The 20,684-nt window shown below is 47.2% G+C and overlaps 1 protein-coding gene across 5 annotated transcripts; it reads right to left on the reverse strand.

Annotated features, from left to right (window-relative positions):
- Positions 1 to 936: 936 nt before the first annotated feature.
- Positions 937 to 20,480, reverse strand: SINHCAF (SIN3-HDAC complex associated factor). 5 transcript variants are annotated; one of them, XM_086884818.1, is made up of 6 exons: positions 20,253 to 20,480; positions 8,432 to 8,579; positions 6,706 to 6,805; positions 5,647 to 5,773; positions 4,383 to 4,533; positions 937 to 3,497 (listed from the first exon to the last, which is right to left on the reverse strand). In XM_086884818.1, the coding sequence occupies exons 2-6, from the start codon at positions 8,557 to 8,559 to the stop codon at positions 3,335 to 3,337; spliced, it is 669 nt and encodes a 222-aa protein (XP_086740944.1). In that variant the 5' UTR covers positions 8,560 to 8,579; positions 20,253 to 20,480; the 3' UTR covers positions 937 to 3,334. The 5 variants fall into 5 exon arrangements, with proteins under 5 accessions (XP_086740944.1, XP_086740941.1, XP_086740942.1 ...); XM_086884815.1 differs by having other exon boundaries at positions 20,283 to 20,462; XM_086884816.1 differs by lacking the exon at positions 20,253 to 20,480 and adding an exon at positions 18,606 to 18,718.
- Positions 20,481 to 20,684: the final 204 nt, after the last annotated feature.

Genomic DNA, 20,684 nt, shown 5'->3' on the forward strand with positions numbered 1-20,684 from the left:
GGAACTAATTGTTTGAAACAGAGTGGAAAGTTACAAATTAGTTACACAGTAGATTACCTGCTTTAAACCGCCTTTTGGTACATCTGCTTCTCTTCAGGGACTTGACATAGACTTTACATTTTAGGTGAACTGAATTACGCCCAGGGTATGTTTAGACATCTACAGCATAATGCAAATATGTCAAAACCAGATTCTACTGCACTACAATCTGGCAGTCTATGCAGAGCTTTCTGAAATGATTTCTACTTGTATCTCTGACTACAATCATGCTCAATTTGTAAGAAAACAGCGCATCAGCAGAAATAAATCAGTCTCCACTGAAGTCCAAAACAGCCTCTTGCAACAAGCCATCGTGCTTGAAGTTGTAATGTTTCCCTCATTATCTTCTAAACTCAGTTACTCACTGACAGCTCCTACCAGAGACCTTGCTCCCACCAGTCTGCTGGAGCTCATCCAGCTGCCTGTGCCTGCCGTGGGAAGGAACACGCCAGGCTCCAGCTTCAACAGAGGAGCACGAGTCTCTTCCACCAACTCCTCAGGGTCAGGAAAGGGATATTTCCAAGTGCTCTCGGCACCAACCCTTCAATGCTATTACTTCAGCTGGCTTTTGAGGAATGCTGGTGAGCTACAGAGACAGAGGAAGCCGCCTGGGAATGTGGAATGCCAGCACCACCTATTCCCAGTAAAGGAATGCCTGACACACACCCAAGGGCCAGGGGAAAGCTCTGTGATTCTGCCCTGAAACAGCTGTCTGTCATAACAAACACCACCTCCTTCTCTTCTTTCCAAATTAAATAGGAATTACCTCACTTCCCCACCTCCTCAAAAAAAAGGCTTGGTCTCGTTCAAATAGGAACATGGGTTGCCTGGGCTGGGTCCAATACAATCTAATTAACAGAAGAACAGATGTGGAATAAACACAGGAGAAGCTGCTTATTTTCTAAATAAGTCTAAATTTATTTATTACCCTAGTAAAAACAAAGTCTGGATTACAAGTGTCTGAACAGTATAAAAGTACAAAACAGGTTCCATAGATTTCTAATACATTAATACAAAGTGCATGACTACTCATTTTGCATTACTACTGGGAATGGAAGAGGTGGGAGGGAGTAGGGGAAGCAGTTGGCGGTTGAAATCTAGCAATAAATAAATAAATACAGAAGAGATGATCCGTATCAGAGCACATCCTACCACCAACACTGCAGCCTTCTTAGGTGTACAGAATTACTGATGCTGAAAACACAAATTCACATGAAATAGGTGTCTGCAAACACAGCGACGACTCTTGCTCAAGCCCTTATTAGACATGACCAACCTAGTTATGCCTTTATACAATCAAGTATCCATTATATCTAGGGCTGGACTCAAGGGGCTTAGGTCTTTTCCAACCTGAACGATTCTATTTGGTTGAGAATAAAAGCAAGGTAAGCAGTTTTGTCCTCCCTTAAGAACCTCAGATTTTAGGAAAAGCAAAATGAGTCCAAGGAAAGCTCTAAGCTGTAAGGCTGTGATAAGTCAAAGCCCTGTTTCCCCTGATTTTATTTCTCTCCAGAGGTTGGCTGAGCCAACAGGAGAGGAAAAAAGAAAGTAAAAAAAGTTTTGAGGGTAGAGGCTCCTCTTAAAACCTGCATATCTTTCCCTATCTATATTTTTATTTGCTAAGTATTCCCATTTCAGGAACCGAGACTACATGGAAATCCAGTCCTAAACCCTACCCACAACAGTATTATGCCAATGACTCTCACAAAAAATGAAAGCTCAGAATCATAGAATATGCCAAGCTGAAGGGACCCATCAGGATCGACTCCAATTCCTGGCCCTACACAGGATATCCCAAGAATCACACAATGTAGCAATCCATTGTAGGATATCCCAACAGAGTAAGAGAAAAAAAAAAAAAAAATTCTCCCTCCCCCTAAAACCAGGAAAAAACCCAACCAAACAAAAAGCAGAATTCCCAACTCACACAAGTTAAACCTTCATAAAAGGAATGTGAAGCAACTGGGAGCTAAAACCGCAGCACAATCTTCCAGGAAGCTGCTTCCACCCTACAGGCAAAGCAGAGTTTGAAGGAGTGTCACAATGATTTGCACATGAGCTTGTCTGGGAATCTGTGTAGAAAGTATTATCTTTTGATCGCATATGCAAACAGAGCTGCTGCCTTGATTCAGTACAGCACCATTCTTAGCAGAACTTTTCAGATTCAGTATTCACAAAAGCGTTGATCTGGCAGTTGCTTAAACAAACAAAGGGGGGGGAAAAAAAAAACCTAACACAACCCAAACACAGAAAAGCACTGCAGGGGACGGGTTTCAAAACGGTTACTGTGAATCCAGACCCCAAGCTGGAACCAGTTTATGTCCCTGGACCAGAGCCTGATTTGCTTAGCAAGGGGTTTGGTTCTTTGTCAGGTCCAAAACCAGGAGGAATATTGTTTGTGGTCACACTTCAGCTGCACTGGTCCAACAGAGAGCAGGTACTCAGTTTTGGCTGTCAGGCTACACCTGACTTGGGCATCAAGATGTTTCTTGATCCATCTCTAACCACGAGAGGTTATTACACCAAGCCCAGGGTGCCTGCTGCTGGCTGAAAACAAAGTAATCTTCCCTTTTGCTATGTTCAGTTCTTAATCCTTAGCTAAGATGGAGAGCTCTCCCACCCCTTCTCAAGAGCACTTTTATGCTGGAAGCCTTCTCAGATAGCTACCACTTGAAGTAGAGATGTCTACAGATTACCAGTCTGTGTCACATGGGAGGGATGAGATATTTGTCTTTGTTATGTCAGTAGTATAGGGTGAAATCGTCACACCTTTAAAAATATATATTTATATAACTAGAGAGGTGACTTATAACATTTCTATGTATTAGTTCATCTTATTGACTCATACATGTCTAAGAATGAAATATTTTTCTTGGGAATTTAGGAAGTTTGCCAACCAACTTTTAAAGAAAGAAAAAAAAAAAAAAACAACCAAAAAAAGAAGCCTTACAACCACTGCTTCTTTCAATACAGAAACATGAACTACATATACTTTAATATACAAACCCCATCCTCATATTCACTTGGGAAGTGAGCTTGGGGGAAAATTAGACAACCTTGCAGCAGCATTCAGCTTTGCCAAATGTTCCATAGCATCTTAAATATTATGTACAGTCTTTCTGAAAGGATACAAACTGGCTTCAGAGTTTGTGGAACTGTAGCAGTAAAACCCAAAATAGTTCTAGGGAATAGTCTTTTGGCAGCATAGCAGGTGTCCAAAGTGAACAGTCACTTTTCTAGTATTTTTCCAGAGAATAAGAGGATCTGTATAATCTTCTGCAGCTATCCAAGGAAGTCACCACTCTTCTTGGGTGGAGATTGCTGGAGATTGGGGTCCTTCTTGTTCTGGCTTTTCAGTGGCAGACTTTTTATTGCTACAACAAGGTTTGAAGAGATGAGTGTCTATGAGGACTTCTCCAAAACGCCCTTTGTAAATAATTCCACAGCAGACCTTTTGCCTGGAAGAAATGGCAGAGAGAGAGAGAGAGATACTTTGTCTGTTTAGAATATACAGAATTCACAAACACGCAAAAAGTAAGTCTGACCCCAGACACTATTTTACTGACCATTCAGCCCAGAGGACAGGGGCAAAAAGACTGCTCACAAACAGAAAAACAGTCTGTATCTAAATCCACATCAGGTCTTCAGGGAAAAAAAACCCAAAAAAACAGCAGCAACATTAACAATGCAAACAAACAAAAAAAGACAGAAAAAACCTAAACATTTCTATACAAAACCAAGTCTCCCACTTTGCTTCCCAGAGAAGTTTCAGACACAACCATCTGGGCTGGACTAACCTTGACTACAATGCACTTGCAAACATTATTTGAGAGGAGGCAGCAAAGTCACAACAATTTCAATTGAGCAATTAGCTAAACAAGGGATTACTGTGTCACAACATGTAATAAAAGATAACAAGCTTGTCAGCTCCCAGAAAACCTTGTGGTTTTCCTCCCACTCCAGGATTTGATTTTTTTTCCAAATGACTACCATCACAGGTCAACCAAATCAAATGCTATGTTTTGCTGGCAAGCTGAGAGCACTCTTGTATGTAGCAACACATCATATCTACAGGGCATAGTTTTAAGAGATAATGACAGACAGGAATATAATCTGCTATTCTCAAAACCAGCAAAAATATTTCCCAGCAACTGTTTTAGTGTTTAGGGAACTGAATGGAGATGGGGGAAAATAATAATACAAGGCACTTCTTTCCAAGTGTCGACAGACAGGTGTTGTATAATGTCCTGTGACTTAAATTATATCCTTATACCAAATCAAGATGAAGAGGCAGAATCAAGCAGCATGTATGCAAAGTGAACTTGCTGCCTGCTGCTTTTTACCTTTTCCAGTATGTGAGATCTAGGAAGGAGAACACGGGCGTTCTGCTGGCCCCAGCACCCAGCTCTGTGTCAGAGCCGTCGTCCGACTGGTTACTGTAACAGGGCGACTGAGCTGGGGAGGCACTCGAAGTTGTGCTGTGGGCATCAGAATCTGCAGGGAAAAGAAGAAATTCAAGGATCAGGACATGCATCCAGCGACTCACCCGCCTCCTGACTTGTAGATTTGGAACAGAGGCACAGACATGTTCTATTTAACAATAAAAACCTAACAACAACCCATTTATTTCACTTGCTCCTGCCTGTTTCAATATAGAGTGCCAGGATTAGTGAAACAGACTTCAGAACTGGAGGGAGAATATATAGACACATATTCTCATCATGTGTTAGGTAGCAGGGAGCTTTTGCTGGATCAAGACTAGGAACTACAGACTCAGTGCAGACACACACTTTAACAGTGTCTGCTCTCCTACCTATTAGCAGTCATCTCTAGCAGCTACAGTAACAAGTTAGATTAAGTACAGTGCCTTGAATGAGGAGATAAAAGCTCACTGGGTCAAGGCCTTTACTGATTCTTTGGAGACTTGCCCTTCTGACTAGGTAGGATAATTGAAAGAGAGACCAAGTCAGCAACAGTTAAGAAGCTGGAAGGTTTGCTTTAGAAGAAAAGCCTTAAGTACTGACACACATTTACAGCGTAACTGGCAGATGGTTTGTTGGAAAGCTATGAATCCGAATCTGTTTGGAGAGCCCATGTACTACTGGAAAGAAATCACTGAGACTGGCAGAAGAGGGTATAAGGAAACAGTAGGAATTTAAGGGAGGATTTAAAAGTAGGCATGGAAGAAAAAGACTGCAATGTTATTTGGGAAAAGAGAGCTGAAAATGGCCATAGCACATTACTGAAAGCAGGGAGAAGCCTCTTCCAGCTTCAGTTTCAATGAGATCTTTGCCCAAGATGTTCTTTCTAGGGATGTCATTTAAATGTGGGGCATAAGCTACAACTGCATGCACTTTCAAGCTAAGTCTCCCCACGCCCCCTTGCCACTTCCCCACCTGTTTTGCAGCCCACCCTGCACACAAGCTCTTCCTTCTCATTCCACATCCTCCCCAAGCTCTCAGAGCACAAGAGCTTTTGAAAACAGGGAGAGCCCAAACGTGTGAGTGCACAACCAGATCTAGAAGGTGATTCAGCTTGGCTAGGTAACAGTGAACTGTGTTAGGGGAGGCTGAAGTTTATCGTCAAAATCTCTCTGGATTCACTTACTGTGCCGCTTGAATTCCTTTTGCAGTTTGCTGATTTGATTACTCTTTATTCTGCTTCCAGACAGAGTTTTCATTTTCTTTGGTTTCAATGTTGTTTTAAGGCTGGGTCCAGCCCTGGCATCTACCACCTAGAACAGAGAAAATGCATGTCTGAATTATTGTGTATCATGCCCAGATACTGCCCCAGTCAAGACAAAGGTATTAACTTAGCTGAAGGTGTTCAAAACCTCTTTATTTAATCCAAAGCAGTTCTTTGCACTGACACTCATGTTTCATTTAAATCTGGCTAAATCTCAGCCTCTGTCTGCAGGAAAATGCAGCAAACTAGTTTAAAAAGCACATTTGGTTCAACCTTGCCAACTTCCCATTTTTGGCACATTCAGTTTAGAACCAGATAATTGTTTCAGCTAATACAGGTCCAGTTAAGAGTGTCGGCCAAGCATTTGCCCTGGAGATTTTTTACTCATAAATTTAACTTGTGAGTTAAGCTAGTGGTAGTAATAACCATAGTTCTGGCTCTCATTACTATCAAGGCATCCTGGATAAAGATCATTATATACACAAGGAATCCTGATCATCCCTCCCAGTCCTAGACCTGAATTGAATTAGATGTATCAAAACAGAATATATGAGTGAAAATAGCTGCAAGATATTAGTTGTTGTAATTATCTGATCAAATGAGATTGATTTATGTGTTACTTCAGCAAGTCACTTTCCTTGGGAAAACAAAAAAAAAGCAACCTATTTTGGATAAAGGCCAAACCTGAAATGTTTGGGGTTTTTTTGAATGTCATAAGAGACTTTTGGACAAAGTTATGAGCTTGTGAAAACAAGGAATTACAAGGTAAGTCAGTCTGTGACTGCATCTCAGGCTTGCATAATCACCATTTGCACATGAGCAGGTAAGAGCCACATGGTAGTAAATACTCCAGGAAGGATTTAGAGATGCTGAGGGTGGGAAGGGAGAGTGTGGGCACAAGTGTAAACCCCAAACCCCTGCCATCACCTCCTCTCTCTAGAAGGAGTTAGTTTTGGGGCAGAAGAGAAATAAATTACTAACGTGATTCCAGTTTTTTTTGGATCCTGCTGGTAATTTTTTCCATCTTTTCACCAAAAGAACACAGGCATTGCAAATATCTCCTGAGCGAGCCTCATGGAGCCTGGTAAAAACAAAAGCAAAGATCACTTAACAGCAGTTAATAAAAGCACACCCCCACTTGGTAACAGCAAGAAGTATAAAAATAGATGAGTAAGAAGGGTTCTGAAGTTCTGTTTTTCTGGCACTACAATTAATCTGGAATGCTCAAAGAGAGCCATTTAAAGACCAGGTCTCACTTTCAAACAGCATTCTTCCACACAGAAATAAAAGGTGTCACAATCTGCCTCCAGAGGGACACTGAAAACAACAGTCCCATCACCTGCAGGTTTTGGAATTCTTTCTCCCAAAACCAAGACACAATTGCAGTGGATTGGTTAGTTTGAAGCAGGAGGAATAATCATGTTATTCAAACGTACACTTGGGAACAAACATCAAAAGCTTACTCAGGTCTTAACTTTCTCACAGAGCTTCAAGGATGAGTAACAAACACCACCTAACACACTCCCACACAAGCACAGGATAAGGTTTCAGAAACAGCAGTCACTGGAATGACAGCAATACTTGCTCCCTCTAACAGGCTTCCTTCAGGAATCATCTCTACTGCTAATCCATGCTAAAAGAAATATAAGAGGGAAACACTGTAGAATTTTTCACCTATTTAAACAGGAAGACTTTGGATCATTTACAGATGAATGAGACAGGCTCAGAAAACCATTATTTGCCCAGTGTTTAGTCTGCATTTTTATCTTGGCTAGCATATTCCAGATAGCACAACTAGGATGGTCCTGGTAAACTGCAAGCTGCTGTACTGCAGTTAAACACAACAACCACCAAAGAAAAGCAATGGATCTGCACACAGCCTTTTATTGCCAAGGACAGTGGTCAAGAAATATAAGAACAACTGTCACCATCAGGCTTGTGTACAAAAATCCAAGGTAAATACAAAGCACTCTAAAGTTGACTACATGAAAAGAGTGTTTCTAGAAAAAGTGGAGGGAATTTGTGAATCTCATACAAAATTTCAAAGCTCTTCAAAAGTATTCCAAAAAATTGAAATATCACCGTAACTGGTGCAATAAATCTCTAGTATTTATAGTTCTATTTACCAATGCTTTCAAGTAACATTACCTAACTGGAAAGCCATGCAGAACGGTTTTCCAACGAGAAGTTTTAATAACACATTGCTGTGTCTTATTTGAACAACATTTGACAGGGTACTCTGCATAAACCCTGCTGAAACTGCTAAATATTTACTCATCAGGTTTTATCTAACATTCTTGAATCTTCAGAGCCACAGAAAGCTCCCATGGATCTGCAGAGTTCGTTACTTTACGTGTTTACACCTCTGTGGAGCCAGCAATAAATGCATAGTCTGAGAGTAGTCTAAAATCCCTGCATGCTCCGTGAGGTAGGAGAGACATGAGCCTGATCCTTTGTTGTTTTGAATTACCAGTTCTCACCTGGCAGTGACAGCAGATTGAAAATCAAAAGGTAGCATACACAGCAGCAGAGGATTCAGACCCTCCTGGTCTGCCCAAGAAAGCTGTGAGGAAGTTGAAGGCAGCTTTTTCCCACCAGTCCCCTCTGCCAAATTAATCTTTCAGGCTTTCAGAGCAAGAAGGACAATATATCAGGTTTGCAGCTTAGAGATCAATGCCAGAACTACTGACTAAGGTGAGAATCTTACCCAAAACAGTTCTGGAAATCTTTTTCATAACGTTTGCTGTCAGTGAAACGAGAACTGGAAGACTTAGCTCTGCAAATACAGCAGCCCTCTATACTCCGGTACATCTTCGGTTTGTGAAAGCCGAACATCTTTTCCTCCCAGCTGTACCCTGTGAAAACAAACAAAAACTGATGTTAATTATCACTGTTAGATAATGAAAGAAAAAACCTGCTAGATTAGGGCATAGTTTTTTTATCCCACGTTGCCTCAGAAGAACAGATGCACCTAAATGCAGTTGTTAAAAAAATTATATAATTAACAGCTGGAATATTAAGCAATACCCAGTAGGACCCATAACAAGATCATTTACTGCACAAATCTACTCCAAGGGCACATCTACAACAGTCCTACCCAGATGTGTGAACACAGACAACCTGGCCAATGAAAGCCCTGCGCATGTGGCAAAACAAGCTGCAGGACAGGCCATGGGAACCTGCCCAAACCCATGGATAAGGAGTTGGCAGCTGAACTCTGGGTCACTGAACTACATCATCATCACCACCACCACTGCTGGTTGGAAACACCCCTGGCAAACTTTGCTGAGAATGAGTAGGAGTCATTTTAAATGAGCTGCAGTCATACCCCCAGGCTGTAGGGCAGACATACCTGAAAAGCTGCTCTAAAAACAGCAGGGTGGAGTCCCACCCAGCCCTCAATGGTCCTGTCTGCACTGCAGGACCCGGGAGCACTTCTCTGTTCTCAGGGCCTGGGTGAGCATCCCAGCTCCATGTCAGCACATGCTCTGCTCTTGCCCTCCTGCCTTCCCCACCCTGCTTTCCATGGGAAGGAAACCTAGCTAGGAGAGAAAGGGCCAGGGAGCAGGATCCTGGGGCACACCTCAGCATGTGCCTACCACACATCCCCTGCCAATAAGGACGGAATTCCACTTACAGGGAAGTCGCTGCTTTGTAACCACCAGCTCTGCAAACTTGGTGCCAGCCCAGAAAGCCCTCCTGCCCTCAGAGATCTGCCTGTTCTTTTCAGTACGCCGAGGCTGGGATTTGCTACCAGAGCAGGTATCATACAGTGGAGCCATTTTCCAGGCAGAAACTTCTCAAGTTAGTTACTGACAAAGACCTCTTCAACACATGCTGGCAGTTCTGCCCCAAGTCGGCTGTTCCCCAGTGCAGACTCCTGTTCAGCACAGTCAGACACAGCCTGAGCCCTGTCAGAGCCAATGGGGTTCCCACAGCGCTTCAAAAACCCAAACCAACAACTGAGCAAAGCTGCTGCTCTCCTGGCGCTGGGCCTGGACACACAGCAAGTCCTCACAGGCCACACAGCATCTGTCTCATAACACAGGCAGGGACTGCTCCAAGATGTTCTCCTTTGAACAGACCCTGGTGCAAGGTTTGCCTCCACCACCTGCTGCAAGGAGCGAGCAGCCGCCTCTGCTGCTCTCCACGCACCAAGTGCTCAGAGAGGGGACCAGCCTCTGGCTGCAGAAAGCTCCAGGGGAATAGGTTCCCACTGCTGAGGACTTCTGCTTTCAAAAAAACCAAAACTGGATGGAGCCATGCAAGTAACACAAAAGGCAAAACTGCTGAGTTCATTACAAAGCTAACAAAAAACTACTGAACGACCCAGCTGCTCAAGAAGGACTTTCAGGACAGGAGCAACTCCATCACTTGTGGGGTACTGCCAAGTCCCAGTAACCCAACCCAGGTTACTGGCTAAAGTTGTGGCATAGACATCTGTCCCCAGATCTTCCACCTTCAGAAAGGTAAAAGGCTGTAATTCCTTTACCTTCCAGTGGTACCGAGAAAAATAATCTGAAATCTTCCATCTACTCTGCCAGGACTTGCCACATCATTATGGCAATAAAATATTTTGAAAGGCAGGTTCAGGTGAGGTCAGAGACATGCTTCCACAAAACGACCATACCCACCATCACACTCACCTGACTGACAGGGAGATTGTGTGCAACAGGAAAAGATACCACACACTTCTGTGGGACCACAGCAAAAGCTAGGGAACCACCCAAGCCCAGCCACAGTCCTACACAGAGGTGAAAATACATCCCTCCATCCTAGAGGAGAAGATCAAGAGTGCATGAGGCACAGCAAAATAAACATGCAGTTTTCCCATGTTCCCAAGAACAAGAGAAAAGTAAAAATTGTATCCAATATTATTGGCTAATACTCTGACACAAAATCCATTAAGGAAACCGTTTCCAGCTGAAAATGTATGTGCTTGTAATTCAGTCTAGCAAATACAAGGCCACTTGGTGCTCCCTGAGATTATGGCTCTTTGCAATTACTACTGCACATTTAGGAAGACTCAACTCTCCAAAAACTTGTCTTGACCTTGTAGAGCCTGTTGATGGCAAGGGACTTGCTCAAGCTGAATGCCAAGGAGATACTCCAAGTCTAGGAGAGAGATGGAGAGGATAAGTCTTTGCTTCCCTCCTGACCCAGCTCATGCTATCTTCCAGAGGATGAAGTGAATTCCTTTCTTCGCATTTACAGCACAAGGAGCTCACCTAGGGCTACACTCTCCCAAGGTTAACTTGTGCAAATATCCAGCAAAGTCACCCCAAATGGTGTCAGGCTTTTTAGGAGATACACAGCTCCCTGTATCAGTACAGCATTGGCCTGAAGGCCAGGAGTAGATCTACTAAGTAAAAGAAGCTTATTGAGGGATGGTTAGACTCAGAACTACTCTCAGCCCCTGCTGGATGTGTAGCAACTGAATGCACAGCCAAATCAGGTAAATATTCCTGACCTGTCAAGAAAATAAACAAGAGGGTATCTAGAGTATTTAGTTTCTTAGCACCTGATGTGCTTCTTCAAGAGATGCTCTTGAGGATGTTGCTCAACAAGCCTCTGGAGATGTAACAGGTGCTCACCTGGGAATTATCAACTTCCAAACAGCAATTTTAGATGTTGTTTGACTACTCCAATGCTAAATCTGTGGTCTGGTACTTTAGAAAGTCAAGGACTAATTGCAGACACAAAGTTCATCATTATCAGTGCTGCCAAACTCAAGCAGGAAGAAAATCTCGACTGCTACATGGCAAGAAACAACTATCAACAATGTAGTTTACTTTCTAACCCAGTTTCTTCCAGCAATCCAGACAGTGATAAGATGGTCTCTGTCACCAGCTGGTATTTACACCACAGGAGAATAAGACGCATGTTTTACAATCAATGTTCTGGCAAAGAATGGAAAACACATATATTCTGAAAATATTTTGGCTTGCATCATTGCTGCCATTCTCACAGGAGCAGCTTTTCAACACCATCCTTCAATAGAAGGGAAACTAGTGCCATCTGTTTCCCCCTGATGAATGGTCAGCAATGGTATTGCCACACATCATGCCTGAATGGGGAAGAGCTAGTAGCAAAACCACAAGTCAAACATTTCTCTGACAGCTGCATCCAAGTGCAGTTATAAATGAAAGGTGTCATTCCAGTTACACATTTAATCCTAAACAGTTGCCATTTGACCATTATACACCAAATATTCTGTCAGCTGGAGAGCTTAATAGCTAATATGGACTTAGAAATAAATACCACTGTGTCCTTTAAAAGGTTTAACTTGAAAGCTTTGCAATTTAGATCTTCAATTAGGACCAAGTAGTTAGTTAGGATGCTGGCTGCCCTGACACCTGAATTTTAGCTGTGGAACTTTAACCATGTGAAATTTGGGACAGATAAAAAAGATGGCAAGCAGAAACTAAGTAACTTGCTTAGAAGTCAAAAAGCATTACACTATGTAATTCTGCCAAATCCAAGCATATTATTAATGCTACTTAACTTTGTTGTTACTTGCCAAATTTAAGCAGGTCACTAAAATACATGAGCAGTTGCACAACAGTGAAAGGGACATATATCCAAAAATGAATCAGAAATCTTAGCAGAGCTTTATCTGTCATTCTGCAGAAATAAAGATTTATCTGCACTAGTTGGAAAGCAGTATTCTCCCAAGCCAAAGGAAAAGTGATCTTCCTCCCACCCTGGTGCTCCTCTTCACAGCTTCTCCTTGCAGGAGCTGCTATTCTCTCAAGTTCTGCTTTATACAACTTGAATGGACTCAAGAAAGTCTCCAGGAAAGTGCTCTCTCCATTCTTCTGCCCTCTCACTTTTGAAAAAGCAGCATCAAAAATAGAAACTTGTCTTGCAAAAAAGAATGGTAAAGTCAGGAAGAGTCAGGAAAAGTAGTGGGAAATAAAATTTTAAAATCCCCACACCCTGCTTATTACCTTTGTGAAAGGCTGGTACAAAGCAGCATGTGTGTGAAAATGGTTTCATGTTTTTGTTACGTGTCAGGACTAGAATTTGGTGCTAAGTTTTCTTTGCAAAATTTAATTTGATGATCTAAATGAAAAGGAAGCATTGCTTCAGAAGCTCATTAAGTTTTCAAGTTAGGGAAGACCTTCTGAACTCTTTCAGATCTTAAAGTAAGATGAGCCACTTTCTTTTGCTCTTCCAGATTCCTTTTGCATTCTTTCTGATCACCCAAGAAGAATGAAAACCTTTTATAATAGAAAGGACGGAATTCCTAGAAGACAGGCATGTCTCCCTTTGTAACACAATTACCAGGCCAGTGGGAACAAACATGCTCACCTGCTTCTTGCAAAGCTGAAAGAGAAACATTCCATGGAATTATGGGAGAGCAGAGGCATGTCAGTCCTAATACACAGTATCCTCCTCTCCTCCCATCTCCCCACTCTGACCTGGGATCATTCACCCTTTGTGCAACCCAAAACTTCCAATACCTTTGTCAGAGAGGAGAACAACGATTTGATTTCCCTTTCTGTGTACACAACAGCCTTGGCACAGCCTCCCTTAAAGCTGGGCTAAAGAAAAATACCATCTACCCTACATACGCTGATGCAGCAGGTTCCTGTCACTAAAAATCTCATAATTGCCATCCCTACAGCACTTCATTGGAACTAAGACACAGCCAAAATTATACAATTTCTTTTCATTTTAAAGGGAATGAAACAGATGCCTTAATATAGAAAGAATATAGATGCTCTGGCTTTTGCATCTGCAAGAGCATACACCCAGGCACACACATGGAAAATGCTTCCAGAGCTGTCTACAGCACCAGAAGCAGAGTTGCTTGTCTCACAACAAATTCTTGGGCCTGTCCCTCTGCTGAAATAAACTGCAATACCTCTACTGAAAATCAACTGTAAGACAGAGAATTGTACAACAGAGTAACTGATGTGTATCAGAGCAGCCTCAACATAAACATACCTCCCCCGAGCTTACAGGCTGCTGCAAAAAAACCTTGGAAGAGAAGTTAAAATTGGATCCCTTAAAAAAAGAACATTTTAACATGCACAGAGCCAGATTCCTCCAAGGACAGTAGGAGACAATCTAACTGGAGTCACCTGAAAATGCAATATCAGTATGTGCAATATTTTTTTTACTGTCATATCTCCCTATAGTTTAAAACAGAGGTACTAATAACCAACCATAACCTTGGAACTGTGCATACTGCAAAACTCTTCTGGTCCCCTATATCCTCAGATTTTCCTTCCACTTTCCTTCATTTCTCCACCCAAACCAATTTTACTTGGAGGAAATCTGTGTTTAACCATTACACCAGACCAGGAACATTGGAATGTCACAGCATGCTGTGGAATTGTCACTTGATGAGCTGAGCCAAACAGAAAAAGGTGAAAACTACATCTTCAGGAATCTTTCCTCTGACAAAATAAGTAACTCACTCTTTTGCTGACAGAGGTCCACAGCTACTGTTGTGCGCTCAGTGCTGAAGTGAAATCTCAGCACAGCAGATGCGCCTAGCAGCAACTACTAAGCACGTATCAAAAATCAAATTGGACATTTCTTTCCCATGTTTGAATCTCCATGGCGTCCTGGCTAGGTCACAAGCTGTTCCCAGTTAAATTTTCAGAAGGAGCCAAGTCATAAAGAAGCCTACTCACCTTTTGGATCTTCCCTGGGAAGTTCCTAACTCATTTGAGCTAGAGAACTGAAAGGCTATGCCACGTGGGTGTTCCTCTGAACTGCCATGTGGTTAGTGCTCCAGAAGGGATAGGCCAAAGCATGAAAACAATAATCAGTAAGATTTGCATAAGGGGAAAAAAATTCCAAACCTGTCTCACCTGCAGACATTCCATCTTGAAAGATGACTTCCCCCTGCCTGAAACTCCTATTGCATAACTAACACCAGGCTCAGCCTGAACCTGAGCCCAGCAAGGAAAACTGGGATGTTCTCAAACATGTGCTGGAGTTCAGTCTGCGATGCTTATCGGAGTGCAGTCACCACAGCTGTTACGATGCTGTCTGCGAGCACCTGCTACCAAAAAAGCATCACAGCCACTCGAGATTCATGAGACACTGAACAGTTTTGGTTCGTGTTTTTTGGCTGCGTTCTTTTATGCTGTTTTTAAAGAAGATAACATACCTGGATGGGAACTTGAACAGAAGGAGCAGTAATTATTTTGCAGAAGAGCTGAAGTGACTTTATTAAAAAGAATACATTTCCATATTCTTAAGCAGTATTACTGGTCATTTCACTTGGACTTTGGACTGAGCACATTCTACAGAAATGCAAAGGCTTGAGTTGTGAAATGGAGTCCTGCCTGGGCAATTTTCAAGTCCCAGCTCACTGGCTTCTTCTTTGTGTCAAAAAGTAAGTACTGCAAGCAGTGCAAGAATGAAGCTGATTGTCAAGTAGGACCCCGTGGATGTCGTTCATGTCATTATGAAAGAGGTACAAGTTATCAGGTGTTAAGAACCAACGCAGAGCAGAGTTAGCTAATACAAAAAGAGCTGTTCGGCATGAGTGAAGACAGCAAACCGTCAGTTTTAACTTGGTTTTTACCCTCTTGGAATTTAACAGCTTTTTAAACATCTTCTACAAAGAAGTCAATGATATTTTTTTCTTCAAGGAAGACTGAATACTTAGGCAATTAGCTCCTTTTAGAGAATGAAGTGAGAAGGAATTTTTCCCAGAGGCTCTGGCACTCAATCCCACCTACTTTTAGTGGGAGATGGATGTTGCGTGCCTGTGGGCGTTTTTCAAAATCCCGACTTGTTGCTTGCTGCTTCTCCACCAGGGACCACAGACAGCAAGAAAACTAGAGTTCACCTGTGTACCAGAGGAATTGAGAGTCCACCGGTATCAGCAGAAAAGCTTCCAGTTCACTGTCCGTCCCTAGGGTGCAGGGTTTGTGCAATCTTTAATTTTAAAGAGCTGTAAACTACACAGTGGATCTGTCTGCGTGCAGACCGGCGAGAAGGGGGTGCTCACACCCTGCACACGGCTGCCAGGAGCAGTCTCAGCTTTGGAAGCAAGCAAACAGCAGTAAAGGAGTTTGCTGAGGAATCAACACCCTCACCGACTGCCTTGTCCAAAGAGCGAAACACTTGCGTGCACGCCTGTCAGCCTGCCACCTTCCTAAGCGCCAAATGAAAACTCTAAGGAAAAAAGAGCATCTCAAGTTGTGCTGGAGCACAGCCACTGCTGTTGCAGCTGCGGGCTCGGTGCAGGACGCTGGGCCTTCTCCTGCCGCTCCCCAGCCACGAGGGGACGGTGGCAGGGCCCGGCCTCCAGCCCAGACACGTGTTCAGGGCACAGCAGCGGGCAGCATCCTGCATCGCCTGCCTGCGCAGCCACAGCGCCGGGGCGAGGGGGGGCTAGCGCCCGAGATTTTTGCAATTGTAATGTTAATTGAATAATTTAGGTCCGAAGGACGGGCCATCGGTCGGGGACAAGGGTCTCTGTAGGATAAACCGGGGCCGTTCCCGCCAGGAAAGCGCCGCCGGGGGCCTCCGGGGCAGGCGGGATTCAGCCCTGGGATTCAGCCCCGTTGGCTGCGTGGGGCACGGCCCGAGTAAACAACAGGTTTGGCAGGTCCCTTTAAATCCCTTCAGCTACACGCATCCGGACAGGAGGGTACGAGAGGAGACGGCAACTTTTATCTCACCGAAGTGAGAGCGCAACCGGGAGCGCTTCCCTGGCGCTAGACTGCGACTTTAAAACAAACAAACAAACAAACAAAAAATCCCACCAAGCACTAAATAACAGCGCTAAAAAACGCCCCAAAAGGCAGAGCTCGGTCGCGCCGCTCCTGCCGGGCACCGCGTGGCCCCGGGCACGGCCCCGCTGCCCCCGTTAGCGCCGGCGGCTGGAGCGGCGGCCGGGGCCGGGAACAAAGACCCCCCCGGGGCACACGACCTACTTTCTCGGGCGGCCCCGCCGGTCAGGTGGAGCCGCGGGAGCGCACACGCGGCTGGCCGCAGCCCCCCCGCCCCGCCACGGGGCTGCCAAGCGCTCAACTCGCCGAAAGACGAGTAAAATTTAAAATAAATTAGAAGAGTCCAGGAGGGGAAGGCGGCGCGCCAGGTCGGAAAGCTCCGAGCGCGGAGGTGGGCGCTTCGAGGCGGCCCCCGCGCTGCAAACGCCGCCCCACCACGCGGTCGCGGAGCAGCCGCCCCATCCGGCGCGGAGGGAGCGGCGGGAAGCGGGGATGGAGCCGCGGCCGCACCGCCGAGCACCCGGACCCCCGTTCCGCCGCCGTGACGGCCGTGCCCCGCCGCCTCCCCCCGGCCTTCTCCCCCGCCCCGCGCCGGTTCCTTATGGCTCGGCCCTGACGTAATTCAAACATGGCAACAGTTTCACTTCAAAGGGCCGTCGCAGACCTCCCGGCAAGGCGAGCACGCGGCGGCGGGGGCGACGCGGACCCCCAGAGCCCGGGGCAGCCCCGGGGCGGCCAGCGGGGCCCCCAGCCCGTCCCAGCGCCGTGCGCGCAGCGCGGTGCCGTGCGGAGCGCGTGTGCATCCAAAGTTTCACCGCCTCTCCAAACTCCTCCAAAACCGGCATGCAGCCCCCAAAAAAACACCGTCCTTCGCACGACAAGCGTCACCCCACCGACAGCCGCCGCCCCGGGGCCGAGCCCCCGGCGGGCGCGGACGAGCGCTTTCCCCCGGCGCGCCGGGGAGCCACGCCGCCCGCAGCACATGCGAGCCCTTTGTTTTCCCTGCAGCCGGGCGCTGCCTACGTGCCGCGCCGGGGGCACGCCGGCCGCCCCGCCGCCCAGCCCTCCGGAGCCCCGAGTTCAAACTTGCTGGCGCCGGGCGCGGGCACACGCCGGCAGGAACGAGAGCCGCTTGCACGGGCACCGAGCTACAGAACGGCAGGACGCCATCGCCGCCCGCCGCACCGTCCCCACGCCGGCAACGCCGCGCACCGGGCCGGGGGCAGGACGGGGAAGGCCCCACGCCGCGACCCGTGCGACCGACAGCCACGTGTGTCGCCAGCCCACGGCCGCACGTTTTGTCCCTCTCCAGAGCGCGCGGACTCGGACACCCCCGCAATTAGTAATTACAACTGGAAACAATAAGAACTGCCCCACTCTCCCCACGTGAAACACGGCGAGGGAGGGATAGCGGGCACCAGCGGGTCCCCCTCCCCTCCGCCACGCCGCTGGCACCAACTCGTGCGCGGGCGCTACAGGTGTGCGCTGCGGGGCGCGCCGGGGCCGCACCTGCGGCAGCCGCTCCGCAGCGGCGGGGCCGCGCCGCCCGCGTGGCCAGCCAGGGCAGCCGCGGCCCGGGAAAGGCGCCCTGCAGCCCGTCATCGCCAAGCAGCCCCGTTTCCCAAACCCGCTCCGCACCTTGAGGCTGCTTTCGGAGTAAAATTATCGGGAACTGGCTACTCTTTCCTCCTAAAGACTTGGAGATTTAATCGTACTTTGGGATGGGGGAGGGGGAGAGTAGAAGTCAGAGTTCTAGGGATGGGTCCGCAACAATGCGGGAGGCGTTCCTCTCCGCTCGCACATCCTTTAAAACTCTACTAATCGAAATAAAAAACGAGGGAAACGCCGCTCGCAGAAGCCACATGCGTGTCAGAGTGCTTCAAGGCGGAAAAGTCTTTTTGCCGCTGCAAAACTGCGGACAAACTCCGGAGAGTAACTTGGGATGAACAGAAACCGCCAGCTGCTAGAAAAAAAATAAATCCCATAGCCACCAAAAAAAGAAAACCCACCAAGAGCAAACAAAACAAAACAACAACCAAAAAAACACAACCCAAAAACCAAAACCCCGAACAACACGAAACAAGCGACCGCAAAACTCAGTTTGAGCCCGCCGCTCCCTCCCGCCTGCACCTCCGCCCGGGAGAAAGGGAAGGAGAAAGGGAAGGCATCACTCACCGCCGCGCTGCTCCCACCAACACCCGTGCGGTGCGCGGCACTCCCGCCGCCGCTGCGCGCGCTCCCCGGCTCCCCGCGCTCTGCCGCCGGCGCGGGCGGGCACGCGAGCCCGCGGCCCCGCCCTCCCCGCCCGCCCCTCGGCCGCTCTGCGCAGGCGCCGTTCCCACGGCCCCGTTCTCTCAATCGAGCCCCGCCGGCTGCGCGCGCCCCATTGTCCTTTTAAGGCAGAAAGGGCCGCGCGGGAAGCGCGGGAGGGGGCGGGGCCCGCCGTGACGGCGGAGGTGACTTCACGCACGCGGCGCGCGCCCCCGCCCCGCCCCCCCCTCCGCACCTGCCTCGCGCCGCCCCGCCCCGCCCGGCGCCGGAACGGCCCCCGCGGGACCGCCCCGCACACACCGCCCCAAACATCCCCGCACACACCGCCCCCAAACATCCCCGCACACACCGCCCATCCCGCACACACCGCCCCCAAACATCCCCGCACACACCGCCCATCCCGCACACACCGCCCCCAAACATCCCCGCACACACCGCCCATCCCGCACACACCGCCCCCAAACATCCCCGCACACACAGTCCCCAAACATCCCCGCACACACAGTCCCCAAACATCCCCGCACACACCGCCCCAAACATCCCCGCACACACCGCCCATCCCGCACACACCGCCCATCCCGCACACACCGCCCCCAAACATCCCCGCACACACCGCCCATCCCGCACACACCGCCCCCAAACATCCCCGCACACACAGCCCCCCAGACATCCCCGCAAACACAGCCCCGAAACACAGCACAGCCCCGCAACATCACCGGGAACACGGCCGCGAGACATCGCCGCAGCGCAGCCCCGCAACACGTGGCCGCCACCCCCGGTGACCCGCCGGGACACGCTGTCCCCCGCCACGGGCGCGCCCCGTCCCCGCCGCTTGTGGCCACCGCTTGTGGCCGCCGCTCCGCACCGAGCCCCGCGGCTGGAGCGTCACGGCGCCCCAGAGGAAAAGGGAAAGTGGGGGTTTTTTTCCGCTCCGGGTTAATTTTAAAGTTCGTTTTCTAAAGCGCCTTAAAAGTCATCAGTGGCTTATGTAATTTTTCCTGCAGCGTCACAATGAGTGAATTAAATAGTCGCGTCATCGCAACCTTTGGGTTCACGCTCTTTTGTGCAAGTTTGGAAGGGCTGCCTCGCGAGGCGGCTGGCAGGTTGTGTTGAAATAGATTTCCTTTGAAAACTGTGTCAGACGGATTAGCATGTGATACACAAGGTAAGACCTAAGGAGTTATGACTTAGCACCATTACAGCCTGTGACTGCAGTAAAGCTGTGAGCTACTCCTTCCCGGGCTGGCGCTCAAACTGAGTCCAAATATGGATTCCTTTCTTCTGAATTACTTAAAACCTTAAAAGTTTCCCACTGAATCAACTGCAGCTCAGGCACCACACAAAGGTGTTGTTGCATACTCTAAACCACTGAAATAATGCCAACGAATATTTCTGTGACAATTTTTTCTTTTTCCTGACAGTGACCTTTACATTCTAATCCTGATTTAGGCACAGAATTAACAATTTACCAAGAACTTTTGCTGAAATGATCCTTTTGCTTCCATCAACAGCACTAGCTAAGCTCTGGGAAATTTCAGAGAGCTACTCTACCTTAGTCCGAGGATCTTACATTGTCTCTACCTGCTTGTAAATCCATGGTAATTCTACTGAATCTCCTTCTTCAGTGCAGCCGAACAAGTTTGGGCACAAAACACAGGAGAATGCCTCCCAAGGAACCCTCCAGGTTATCATTTGAGTTTTGGGGGTTCCTTTTAAATGATCTTAGAGAGCTGCCTTTGGTACCAGGGCTTCCTTCCAGACACAGCTGAACCAAATCACATTCAACTTGTGAGCCACAGGTGTACCAAACGCTGAATAATTTCTCAAAATGTTTCTAAAATTTTACTGCTTTTAACTGGTCTAGGGACCTCTATCAGCACTTTTGGCAACTTCTGTTTAGATATTATGTGTCTGATTTCATCTGCCTCTTTTTTTTTTGATTAGAGGGAGTGGTTGTCCTGGATTTTCTCCCATTATCTCCCC

Source organism: Cyanistes caeruleus, chromosome 4 (assembly GCF_971803275.1).
Source record: "Cyanistes caeruleus chromosome 4, bCyaCae1.hap1.1, whole genome shotgun sequence".
NCBI lineage: Eukaryota > Metazoa > Chordata > Aves > Passeriformes > Paridae > Cyanistes > Cyanistes caeruleus.

What these genes read in the sequence shown, in the direction of transcription:
- SINHCAF (XM_023937431.2), bottom strand. Translation starts at nt 8,776, where the DNA reads ATGATCTTGTTATGGGTCCTACTGG. An exon ending in CCAAAAAAAACTGGAATCAC is followed by an intron (nt 5,774 to 6,705) that starts GTTAGTAATTTA and finishes TCTCTGTTCTAG; the next exon opens with GTGGTAGATGCCAGGGCTGG. An exon ending in AAAGGAATTCAAGCGGCACA is followed by an intron (nt 4,534 to 5,646) that starts GTAAGTGAATCC and finishes TTTTCCCTGCAG; the next exon opens with ATTCTGATGCCCACAGCACA.